The 12,459-nt window shown below is 40.3% G+C and overlaps 1 protein-coding gene across 3 annotated transcripts in view; it reads left to right on the forward strand.

Annotated features, from left to right (window-relative positions):
- RhoGAP68F (Rho GTPase activating protein at 68F) overlaps nt 1-12,459 on the forward strand; it is a 91,367-nt gene that overhangs the window by 8,132 nt on the left and 70,776 nt on the right. For all 3 annotated transcript variants that reach the window (XM_067156414.2, XM_067156412.2, XM_067156413.2), the window contains 2 exons: nt 4,775-5,078; nt 11,807-12,025. In XM_067156414.2, coding sequence (XP_067012515.1) covers nt 4,775-5,078; nt 11,807-12,025 — 523 coding nt within the window. The remainder of the gene's footprint in view (nt 1-4,774; nt 5,079-11,806; nt 12,026-12,459) is intronic.

Genomic DNA, 12,459 nt, shown 5'->3' on the forward strand with positions numbered 1-12,459 from the left:
CTCATACCATTAGCACCGTATACTTGGCAAATCTGTCGGTGAATGTCTACAGCAGACAGGATCCTTACCGAACCTCGCACGGGGCAAGCGATTTGATAATCTTGAACGTTTGAGCAAGCATAGAACAGAACCGTACAGGTTAGCAACAGAGCTGCAACTGAGCACCGTTGTTACCGAGGCATGCCGGCACACCTCGCATGCGCGAACTACTAGTGTCTACAACAAAATGATCTTTACTTAAACACGCATCGTACTAATGTTGGTATAAATATTTTCTTTTCTTAAACATAGGATCCAGTATGACATGTTGCAGAAGTTTCCTCATTATTTCACTTTCTGTTTTCAATATCTTGATTAGTTAGTATTTTTAGGAACTTCATATTTAACATGTGAAATATGAGGGCAAGTCAGTAAGTACCTGCAATTTTGCTGTAATTGTCTTCAGGTTGGCTCCAAGGCGTTGTATGCTCACCAGCCGCTAGATGGCACTGTTGTCTACTACGTCTGTGGTAGGTTTCAGCGTTATCAGATCAGTATGGCTTACTCTGTAGCAACGTAAAGATGACTACGCCACTCTCTGTTTGCACCAAGGAAGAACGGCATTCCGTAATCCATTTTTTTTTGTAGTCTGAGGGTGTACTAAGAGCGTAAATTCATAGAACAGTCACTCTTCTGTTATTCTGGATCATATCACGCACTTGTTGAATATTATCATCAGTTACGGCTGCAGATGGACGCCTGGACCTTTCCTCATCCTTCACTCTCATGTGACCCCTTTTGAACTGTTCATTCCAGTGGTAAACACTTTGCTGTGGCAAAACATTGTCCCCACATCATACTGGAAGTCTGACGTCAACCTCATCAGTGGTGTCAGTGAGATGAAATAAACGACCGGATGTATGAAAGTAGGAAGTTAGAGGGCGAGACCCGGTGCCGACACATAGCCTGCTCCTGTCGAATAGCACCAAGGTCTGATCAAGGTTTAACGTCCCCATTTGACGGACGAATCACCATCAACAGCATCATATGCCCTCACCCCATATGAGCACTGTGGAGAGGTTTGGAATTTAATCCACCCTTTTGTCACGTAATCTAGTGATTAGAAGCTGCCTCTGTGGATCAGTGGTAGAGTTTTGGCCTCCGGATCCCAAGATAGCGGGTTCAAACCTGGTACAGGTAGTCAGATTTTTGAAGGGCGGAAAAAGATCCATTCAACATTCCATGTCTTATGATGCAGCCATGTAAAAGAACTCTGGTGACACATTTGGTGTTCACCCGACATAATTAATTAAATCTCAGCCATAGACTACCAAGAGAGCTTCGGTTTACTAGTAGGCCTAGTAGGCTTAGAGCAAAAGGGAACGTCGAAATTGACGAGCAGACAGCCAGATGGCATCAAATTGAAATGTCTGCACACGGTAGCTGAGGCCGCACGATGATGGTGATTATTATTATTATTATTATTATTATTATTAGTGATTATAAATTGTATACCACCAACTCCCCTACCCTGCCGGTGAACATTCTGATGGTGAATTTTTTTTGCCACCAACGGGACTCGAACTGGCTAACCACGGTGTCAGATCATTTAGACTTCAACGCCATTTATAGCATTGTGGCACTCCTCCCAGTAAAGTCAGCACCCTTGAATCTACAGTGTTCTCATTGCCTGGTTGAGCTGGACATCTAATTTCTTGGTGCAAACAGTATTCTGCAATACAGTATGATAGGGCTAAAGCAGTGGATCTTAAAATAGATAAGTTAGTGCCGTAAAAAGGGCCAACTAATTCTAGGTTTTCAACTTGGCAGCCGCATTTGAGATATGCTATTTGAAAGTTAAATATCTTACACTTGGGTGTGCTGCAGGGCTCTGAATGCTTGTCGCGTAAGTGAATGGGAATTGGGACAAAGGCACCATTTGTTAATTTCCAGGTAATTTATTTCATACCACATCATATTGTAAGATCATGAAAATGAACACATCTTTAATACGAAGGTTGATCAAATATAAACGGGACTTTTGTTCCTGAACATCAACAATTGGTAAGACTGGCCCCGCGCTTCTGCTATGCTTAGGCGGGACTGTTAGGAGTGAAGAGAGCCTGCTGTTAGATATTTACCGCCGTTTCGTCAGTAACACTCACATTGTCGGTGCAACAGGTGCACCGCTCCACTGCGCAATGCATAATTATAAAATTTCTTGCTTGTGAGGGAGTTATTGGCGGAAATTTGCCAGAAATTGACTGCACAGTTCGGTGATCAAACATTGTCAAGGACGCTTGTGTTTGCCTGGCATAAAAAGTTCAAGGAAGGACGAGAACGTATGGAAAATCAGCAAAACGATCGCCGTCCTCGGACCAGCATTACAAACAAAAACATTCATACAATGAGATCATTATATGAAGAGGGGGCAATGACTAACAGAAAACAACTTGAACCATATCCACATTTACCGAGCTCGATAGCTGCAGTCGCTTAAGTGTGGCCAGTATCCAGTAATTGGAAGATAGTGGGTTTGAACCCCACTGTCGGCAGCCCTGAAGATGGTTTTCTGTGGTTTCCCATTTTCACACCAGGAAAATGCTGGGGCTGTACCTTAATTAAGGCCACGGCTGCTTCCTTCCCATTCCTAGGCCTTTCCTATCCCAAAGTCGCCATAAGACCTATCTGTGTCGGTGCAACATAAAGCAGATAGCAAAAAGAACTCCACATTTCACTGCTGTCTTCAAATAGACAGGTTCCTTTCCTACCAATCACAGTTCTTCTACATCCTCTCTTTTCTGCTGTCAACAAGACAAGCTTTTTTCTGCTGGGTATTTGGGGTCCATCATGACATACGTATGCTATTATACGTGTCTCTCTCTCTCTGACTTAACACATGCTTGTTCCTTTCAAATACTTATATAATTCAAACCATAGTTATATGTTTAAAACATGTAAAGCTCTCGTGAATTTTCTTTGGAGATAATCAAACACAAGTGCAAGTATTTTGAATACATATGATGAGCAGAATGTTCATTTGTGGAACAGTTGAACACTTTGGTGAGATGGGGAGTGCATGTGGAGCCACCAGAATGTGTACAGGTGATACTACAAACCAGAAATGTGTTGATCGGCACTGTTTGGGACAGAATTCAAGCTCTTATTAGATGGAACTTTTATTGTTTGAAAAACTATTATTACAGGGGAAAGCATGCAACTTGTCTGATTGCAGATCTGGTGGTTGTTGTGAAGTCCTCGAATATTTACGCAACAATGAGTTTTGGAATATTGAAGAAACATCGCCTGAATTAAACAGTTTCATGATTCCCTTTTCTGCAAATTTTGGGCAGGCTCCAGTCAAATTTCAGACAGAACTGACAAGGCTTTGGTGTAACAGTTTCAAAACATAGGTGCCAGTATTGCAGTATTCCAGGTGACATCCTTGTGCTTTATAAGATCTTACGACAAAGAGACTTTTGGTATCGAAGCATTGGCATTCAAATTAATTGCTATATTTAGTTCTACATAACTTTGCAAACACACACATTCACGGTCATGGATTTAATGTCAGTTTGGGAATACAGAACTGGAACAGGCAGATCATTTTAGGATGTGTAATCTCTCAGGATGGTAGTGTAATAAGTAAAATTGAATCATTGTGCAGCGAAGCTAACGCAGTGTACTCAGAGTTGTGATCAACAACAGTAATCTGTAAGTTCGCGGCAAAGCTATATTTACATCGGTCTATTTTGAGATGTACTGCACTAGAGTGAAAGCTGGTCGAACTCAGGATATTTTATTCATAAGTTAAATGTAATAAAAATGAATGTAGCAAGGATGCTTGCTGGTATGGGGAGGGAACAATGCTGAATGAGGGGGACGCACAAGCTGTCGTCGGTGGTGATTTCATGCGAGGTGAATAATGGATTCGGCCATAGAAGGAGATCAAGTTGATGATGGTTAGGCTCTGTTTTTAATGCTAAGAGGTGAAGAACTAAATGAGGATGCGCAGCTAGTTGCTAATAGAGACTTGCAGACTGAATGTTGAAAGGTCTTATACTGTATAATAAAGACAGGGTAACATGCATGAATAATTGAAAAATGCTGATCAAATTTAATAAAAATTCATGGAGTGACTCGACTTCCTCTGTACTCAGTGTACCACACTACATTCTTGGTCGAACCACTGTACAACTGCGACGTACAACGCACAGAAATTAAATTTTAAGTTTTGAAGGTCTATCTCTATCACTGTTGTGCCCACAATACTCCAACATTTCTTCTCTTAAAAGCATACTCTCTCCTCTCGGTTTTTTTACTATAACTTGGAAGTTTTGCTTCATTGTTGAAACACGATTCTTTACTTTATTCTGCTGTGATACCATGGAAACTGAATAACAAATTTTTTTTTTTAAATTCCAACAGAGATGCAGGACCGATAACAGTGGATAAGGTGCTCTTTTGTCACTTGGTGTGGGATTTACTGTCATCATACCAGGAACATTTCTTAACAACTCAAGTTTAAGAAAACCAAGTACAAACTGGGAAAAATATACACCAAGTACATTTATTTATTTAATTTTATGCTTTTTATTTTTGATTGATTTCTTTAGGTTGCACGAATAACCTGCAAACGAGATAACCCATACACAAATAATGGAGAGTTTTCTCTATGTGATTATACTAATCATGTATTATAATTTGAGTTGTCTTTAGTGAGTGGTTGCACTCCTATTTTTGCTGTTACTGGTATGGAAACGATAACCTTGTTTTGTACGTGTCGCCTTTGCAGTAGATCTCGAGGAGAAGATCGATGTTAGTGGCCTGGATTACCTGGAGTCTCCCGTGTCCGACGGCACGATCGAGGAGAACTTCGAGGAGGAGCTAGTGAATGCTCCGGTCATAGCTGCTGGTGTGGACAGCTTGTCCTACCACTTTGTGGACGACAACGAGGAAGACGAGGAGGACTTCCAGGATGTAGCCAAGTACGGCATAGTCGACGTGGTGGGCGATGACACCTACGGTCGCAAGGTGATCGTGGTGTCGGCCTGCAAACTGCCGAGCAACAGGGAGTTGGATCACGCACGCTTACTTAGGTAATGTATCGTAATATGAGGTGGTTTCGCTTCAGGTGCTGTAAATCCGATTGTGTACATGTTTTTCAACATAGGAAATTTGTGCATCGCTGTGACAATAATCCTGTTGCTGATCAGTTTTGAGTTCTAGCTGACCACATCACCTCATGATTTGCTAGCCTTCGCACCAAGTATCACTCACTAGCTACATGAAATCTGCAGTGCCTTGAGAATATACTTCTTTTCTTACTTCATATAATACATTATTTATTTTATTTTAATGCTCTAATTGATTTTAATCCAATTGGATCATTTGAGGACTTCTTAGAGGAAGTGGAGAGACAGATAGAAGATAAGAAAGTGCTATTGATGGGAGATCTAAATGCACAAGTTGGAATGGAAAGACAAGGAAAGGAAGATGTTGTAGGGCCCTTTAGATATGGAAATGTAAATCCAGAAGGCAAGTTGTTGGTGGATTTTTGCATGAGGAATCAAATGATTGTTGGAAACACCTGGTTTAGGAAGAAGAACAGTCAGAAGATTACAAGGTATGGTTGGGGAGACAGACGAACAAAGACCATGATTGATTATATAATCATAGAGAAAGAACACCGGAAGAACCTTTTAGATGTAACAGCCATGCCTGAAGAAGCCTTTGGTGGAGATCATAGAGTTGTGATAGGAAAATTGAAAGTCTGAAAGATTGAAAAACCCCCGTTAAGAAAAGAGAGAAGAATTAAAGTATGGAAGTTGAAAGAGAAAAGCATACAAGAAGAATTTCAAAGGGAAATAATACCCTTGGTACCCAGGAAAGTATTGAATAGGTGGAAATCAACGTTTTATTGTTCTCCTTTAACTGACTTTCAATACCGAAAAATGAGGATAGTATTCTGCAAGGTGTGGAATGTTGAAGATGAATGGAAAAGATTTAAGGAAGCACTGGTTGGATGTGCAGAAAAGGTATATGGTAGAACATCAGGAAATCTGAAAGACAGAGAGACACACTGGTGGAATGATAGGGTAAAGATTAAAGTGAAGGAAAAGAAAATGGCATGGAAAGCATGGAAAACATCTAAGACTGAAGAAAGTAGAAGAAAATATGTGGAGGCAAATAATTTGGCCAAGAAAGTAGTGGAGGAAGAAAAGAGGAAAAACTGGGCCTTATTCATGCAGAAATTGAGAGATGATATGCAGGGCAGCAAGAAATTACTATATAGTATCTTAAGGAAAAAAAAAAAAAGAAAGAGAGATCAAGTAAAAACCAGATTTGTGAAGGATGAAGGGGCATAATATTAACAAAGCCAGAAGAAATAAGAAATAGATGGAGAGAATATTTTCAGAAGCTGTTGAACATAAGAACTGATGACAGTCATTCAGTGGACGACCAGGAAAGGCAATTAGTTAATGAAGAAATGGATAAAGAAATGACAATGAATGAAATTGAAATGGCAGTAAGAAAGATGAAGAATGGAAAACTGCTGGAATAGATGAAATTTCAGTGGAGGAGATAAAGGTAGCTGGAGCTGTAGGCCTGCAGTGGACATATTGGGTTCTCAGGAATGTCTGGGAGAATGAGGAGGTCCCTGAGGATCGGCAAAAAGGAATAATCATCCCAGTTTTCAAGAAAGGAGATAAGAAAGTATTGAAGAACTACAGGGGAATTACTCTAATATCCCATGTTGCCAAGATAATGGAGAGGATACTGGAAAGTAGAATAAGGTTGAGGGTTGAGAATCAGATACAGGAAAATCAGTTTGGTTTCAGAAGTGGAAGGTCAATAATAGAGCCCATTTCATTATGAGACAACTAATGGAAAAAGCAATGGGAGTATGGGAATGATATGATGATGATTTTCATTGACATTGAAAAGGCATATGACAGTGTCCCCAGGGCTGAAGTTTGGGACAGTCTGGTGCAAAAAGGAATTGGACAGGGATTAATAAAAATGATCATGGCATTGTATAAGGAATGTTGTAGTTGCGTGCAAACACAAGTTGGCAGGACAAGTTGGTTCAAAATAACTAGTGGGCTGAGACAGGGAAGTGTTCTATCACCAATCCTGTTTACAATAGTAATGGATGACATCATGAGAACAGCAAAAGCAGCATATGGAGGAAGAGAAATGAACATGATGTTATTTGCAGATGATATTGTGACTTGGGGAGAAGACGAGAGGGAGGTTCAAGAACAGTTGAATGTGGTGAATGGGAAGATCGAAGAATGTGGATTGAAAATAAGTGTAGAAAAGACTAGAGGGAGATTGAAGGGAAAGGTCAGATTAGACAAGCCTCTGGAAGTAGTGAAAACTTTCAAATACCTGGGGAATGAATTAATGGAGAATACTCGACTGGATGCTGAGATTAATAAGACGATTCAAGCTGGAAGCTGTTTCTCTCATAGTGTAAGAAACATGTTATGGGACAAAGATGTGCCAACGGAAGCAAAGGAAACTATGTACAAGATGTATTACGTACCCATAACTACTTACAGGGCAGAAACTTGGACAATGACAAAGAAGGATGAGTGTCGAATACAGGCAGCCAAAATGAAGTTCTTGAGGAGTATGATACAGAAGAGTAGAAGAGACAAAATAAGGAATGAGAAAATCCAGGAAGAAGGAGTGGAAACAATGAATGATAGGATAGAGAAGAGCCGACTAAGATGGTTTGGGCACATAAAGCGAATGAGTGATGAAAGAATACCAAAAAAAAGTGACGGAAATGCAAATCCAAGGAAGGAGAGGCCGTGGAAAACCACGATTGAGATGGAAGGACACAATCCAACGCAGTATTATAGAAAGAAACTTAAACTGGGACACAGTGTTGGAGGAGGAGTGGTGGAAAGACCGAAGAAAGTGGAAAGGAACCATATTTGCCTCTACCCGGCTACAGCTGGATAAGGGAAAATGATGATGATGATGATAGATCATTTGAAGAGTTGTAGTTGCACCAACGTGTTACAGAGTATGGATCATATGCCGAGCACAGTTAGGTTCTTCATTCTGTCGAAATTAATTTATGATTAAAGAAAATGTAGAAAATACTTGAAAAAAAAAAACCAAAAAAATATTTACGAATGAATCATCCCTGAAAAACATACTACTTAATTAAAATCAAATTTTGTCAATATGAACTTCAATGACATTTTGGCACCTGATGGGCTTACACATCATAATAATAATAATAATAATAATAAAGAAATAATGAAAATAGAAAAATATGAAATTAAAACCGAATTAACACCATGCTCGAGATGCAAAAACTTTAACTTACAGGTCTACCAAACGGCAACTAAGGAACCCTAACGAGGCCATGGGAACATATGATGTTGTGGGGAAAGAGAGGCACACATCAATCACCTTTGAAACAATGTATTAACAATTAAGGTACAACACCAAATAGAAAAATAAGGGACAACGAATGACGTAGAAGAAAAAAAACTTACGAACACTGAACTGAAAAACATACTAACATAAAAACATTTAGATAAAATGATTAAATTCGAACAATTAAATACTCGAGCATTTTGAATAGTAGGATGTACAGAACTTCAACACAGAATTTGACCCTGGATTACAGGAGGCGAACACAAAAGGCAGATAAATTTACGTTAATTACAATTTACATATGTTAAGATTCAGAACGGGAAAAGAGAATTGCCTCTGAAAACAAGATGTTATTACTGTCTCACAAGGCACAGTCATTCAGAAAACTAAAATTGGTGAATGCAGAAGTCTAGGGAGAAACTCTGATACACAAAATTAAGTTACATTACCATGGAAGTTACTTAAATCAAACAAAGGCCGAAACAGAAGAAAGAATTTTAATAAAATCAAACATAAGATTATAGCGCTTGCCTAGGGCTGCTAAGGTGATTAGTATTCAAAGACGCGGACAGTTGCCTCACTCTCATGAGGAGCCCTAAACCGGAAATCGTGCGATCACGGGAGACCAATCGCATTACTCTAGACACCCACGTTCACCAATTAAAACAGTCGTTATTATGACCAATTACAATTCACCAAATTTCTGCAGGGGAAGTTTGAGAACTTTTCATTATGCAATACTATCTTGTCACAGAAAAAACGACACGTGGCAGTACACGCTGCCTCACAATTTGCATTCAATTTTTAAGACACAATTACACAATACATTCTTCTATAAAACCTAACATTTTGCATCAAGATCTTCAGAAAATTTATTCCTTAAATGTTCATGATTTCCTAGAACATATAATTACATAATACCAGATATCTTATACACATAATTTCTTCAAGTTACATAAATAATTTTCTTCGAAGGAGATATTTTTACACAACACACAAAATCATTTTGCACTCAGCCAGTTTTGCAGTTCGAAAGGTCCACTTAAACAATAAGTGAATACTTTTGATGTTTTTAAATCTTGGCTGTCCCACCACAGGTGACATCCTCTACCTCTGCCTATGCTCGACAATCAAAATTTTAATACATGAAATTAAATGGAGGTTTGAACTGAAGTTTTTGGCAACACAACGAATCCAACACTAGCTTGTCCAAGTGAAAGAACTCTGTTGAAGCCAGGCTGAAATGGTTTGAGAAAGAAGTCAAAGGCAAAAGATAAAGAGATCGGCTAAGGAAAGGATGGATCAATCAGATTAGAAATGATCTAGCTGGGCGAGGTCTGGATTTGCAGCAGGTTATGGAAGAGAACCTCTACGTGGACAGAAGTAAATGGAGAGCGCTTATTTACCGCACCTGGGAAACTGGAGCTGGTTCAAGATGATGGTACATTTTCCTGGTCTCTCCAAATAAAGACATGAAATTCAATACCTATGATCTGTTATCGCTTTCAGCCTGTGTACCCACAATTATCCGGATTAGGTGTTTATTTCCGAGCATATTTGCTGCTTTCTTCGCGTTAGATCGTGTTGCAGTATTCGTGCGGTTTGTGTGGAGTGCTCTTTGCATGTTTTTTATGGTTGGCAGTAAAAATTTACGCATAGTATTCGATGGGTCATGCTGCCGTGGCTAAGACAATAGGGCCCCGGCCTCTCAGCGCTGGGTTCCACGGTATAAATCCAGTCGCTCCATGTGAGATTTGTGCTGGACAAAGTGGAGTTGAGACAGGTTTTTCTCCGGGCACTCCGGTTTTCGCTGTCATCTTTCATTCCAGCAACACTCTCCAATATCGTTTCATTTCATCTGTCGGTCATTAATCATTGCTCCAGAGGAGTGCGACAGTCTTCGACAGCTGGCACAATTCCTATCCTCGCCACTCGCTTCATTTGTTCCATTCCTGATCTGGTCGAAGGACTGGAAACCGGCTCTGGATTTTCATTTTCCTTTGGTGGGCCCCTGGTTATTGTTCGCGTCTGACTTGACTCATTGAATTTAAACTGTAGTCTATTATGCTCGTCTTCATTCTACAGCACACTTAACATTCTGCAGGGTAAATTACCTTCGATGTTAGGGCAGTGTAAACAACAAGCAAGCTGCAATTTTATTAATTCTTGTTTTCTCTTATAATCACATGTGTGGCTCTGAAATGAGCATTGGGTTAGCTTGGGGACACTAGACTTTGTTAATCGACCGGTGTTGAAATTCTCAGTTGCGTACATCATGAGATTTAAGCAGCTACAAGATAGTATGACATGTGGCTAGTCAAACAGTATTCTTCGATTAAAATGTAGAGAATGTGTATTCTTGTACGAGGACTAGTTCTGTGTGGGGGATAATTGAGCGTGCTTAAGTGTATTGTTCTGCATAAATCCGATTAGATCCGCACTTCAGTGAGATATCGAAAAATTCGAGTAATAGAACTTTCAGTTATAAAAAATGTGTAACGCTATAAATACGAAGTGTGTTAAAAAAAGAAACTGATCTTTTGAAATAGCGCGCCAACCGGCGGAGGGAGTGCGCTGCAGTTTCTGAGCGCACATAGCTGCCATTTGCCATGTTTTGCTGTCACTGTTAGTTGACAAGCAACAGCTGCTGAAGTGATCACGTGCACAAGGAATTCATCGGATTAGTGCCAAAGTGACAGTGAAAGACCTTAAAGCACGTGCGCGTGTGTGTAATTTTCCTACAAATTTGGCAAAACTTTGATGGAGACATTTCAATTGCTTAGCCAAGCGTATGGAGAGGGTTTTCTCGTCCAAACAAAGCACGCATGAGTCGGTGGTGATGGTTTTGTTTTGTGACTTCATTGGCATTGTCCATCAGGAATTCGTACCACGTGCTCAGATGGTAAACAAGGAGGAATTCTTGTGCGTTTGCAGAATGCTGTGCACAGGAGGAAAGACTTGGATATTGCATCATGACAAGGTGCCAGTTCACGCATCGCTCCTTGTCCGCAGCTGTCTAGAAAAACGTCACACTCCTGTTGTGCCCCATCCACTGCATTCTCTGGCCTTAGCCCCAGCAGATTTTTTCCTGTTTTCCAAACTTGAAACCATGTTGAAAGGATGTCATTTCCAAACCATAGAGGAGACTGAGTACAATGGGACAAGAGACCTGCGTGCCATCCCAGAAATTGTCTTCCAGGAGGCTTTTTAAAAATGGTAGAATGATAGCAATGGTGTATTGCCAGTAGAGGTGGACAGTGCTTAAAATGTTGTACAGTTAATGATAAAGATGTAGCAAAAGTTTGGTTTCCTTTTGAACACCCCTCATATTTATGATTCTGTCAGGAATGTAAAATTCCTTTGAGGTATTGAAAATTATAGTTGTAGATGTTTTAGTAATAGCAGTTTAACTGTAATGTTGCAGGTACCTGACATATACACTAGACAAGTACGTGGAACAGGACTACAGTCTGGTGTACTTCCACTACGGGCTGACAAGCAAGAACAAGCCGACCTTCTCTTGGCTGTGGCAGGCCTACAAGGCCTTCGACCGCAAGTACAAGAAGAACGTGAAGGCGTTATATCTAGTCCATCCAACCAACTTCATACGAGTCTTCTGGCAGATTTTCAGGGCTGCCATCAGGCAAGTGGGCTTTTCACTCATCTGCTCTTCTTCTTTCTCTTTTCCCATTTCATTTGGTATCAGGTCTCCTCGTACTTGGCACGATGTCGCTTGATTTTATGTTGCTACTGGTTGGAAGTTAGCTATCTTCTCTTCCCCTGGGCGGGTACTTATTTGACAATGTAGGAATCATCCCTTCCTATTATGTGACCATAACCTCTGATGCGTCACTCCTGGAGTTTCTATGTAAAGGAACGTCTTCAATCTGGATCTTCTTGCCCATCTAAACATTTTCAATCCATGCACTATTTTTGGTGGTCAAGCATTCTGCTTCATACATCGTAGCCTTTGAGTCGTATTAGCATTATGGATTCGCCGAGTTCACCCGAGAGGTATCTCCACTTCGTTGTCAGTACAGAACTGCGAGCCATTTGCTAGTTGTCTCGCTGTCGTAG

Source organism: Anabrus simplex, chromosome 12, assembly GCF_040414725.1.
Source record: "Anabrus simplex isolate iqAnaSimp1 chromosome 12, ASM4041472v1, whole genome shotgun sequence".
NCBI classification, from domain to species: Eukaryota; Metazoa; Arthropoda; class Insecta; order Orthoptera; family Tettigoniidae; genus Anabrus; species Anabrus simplex.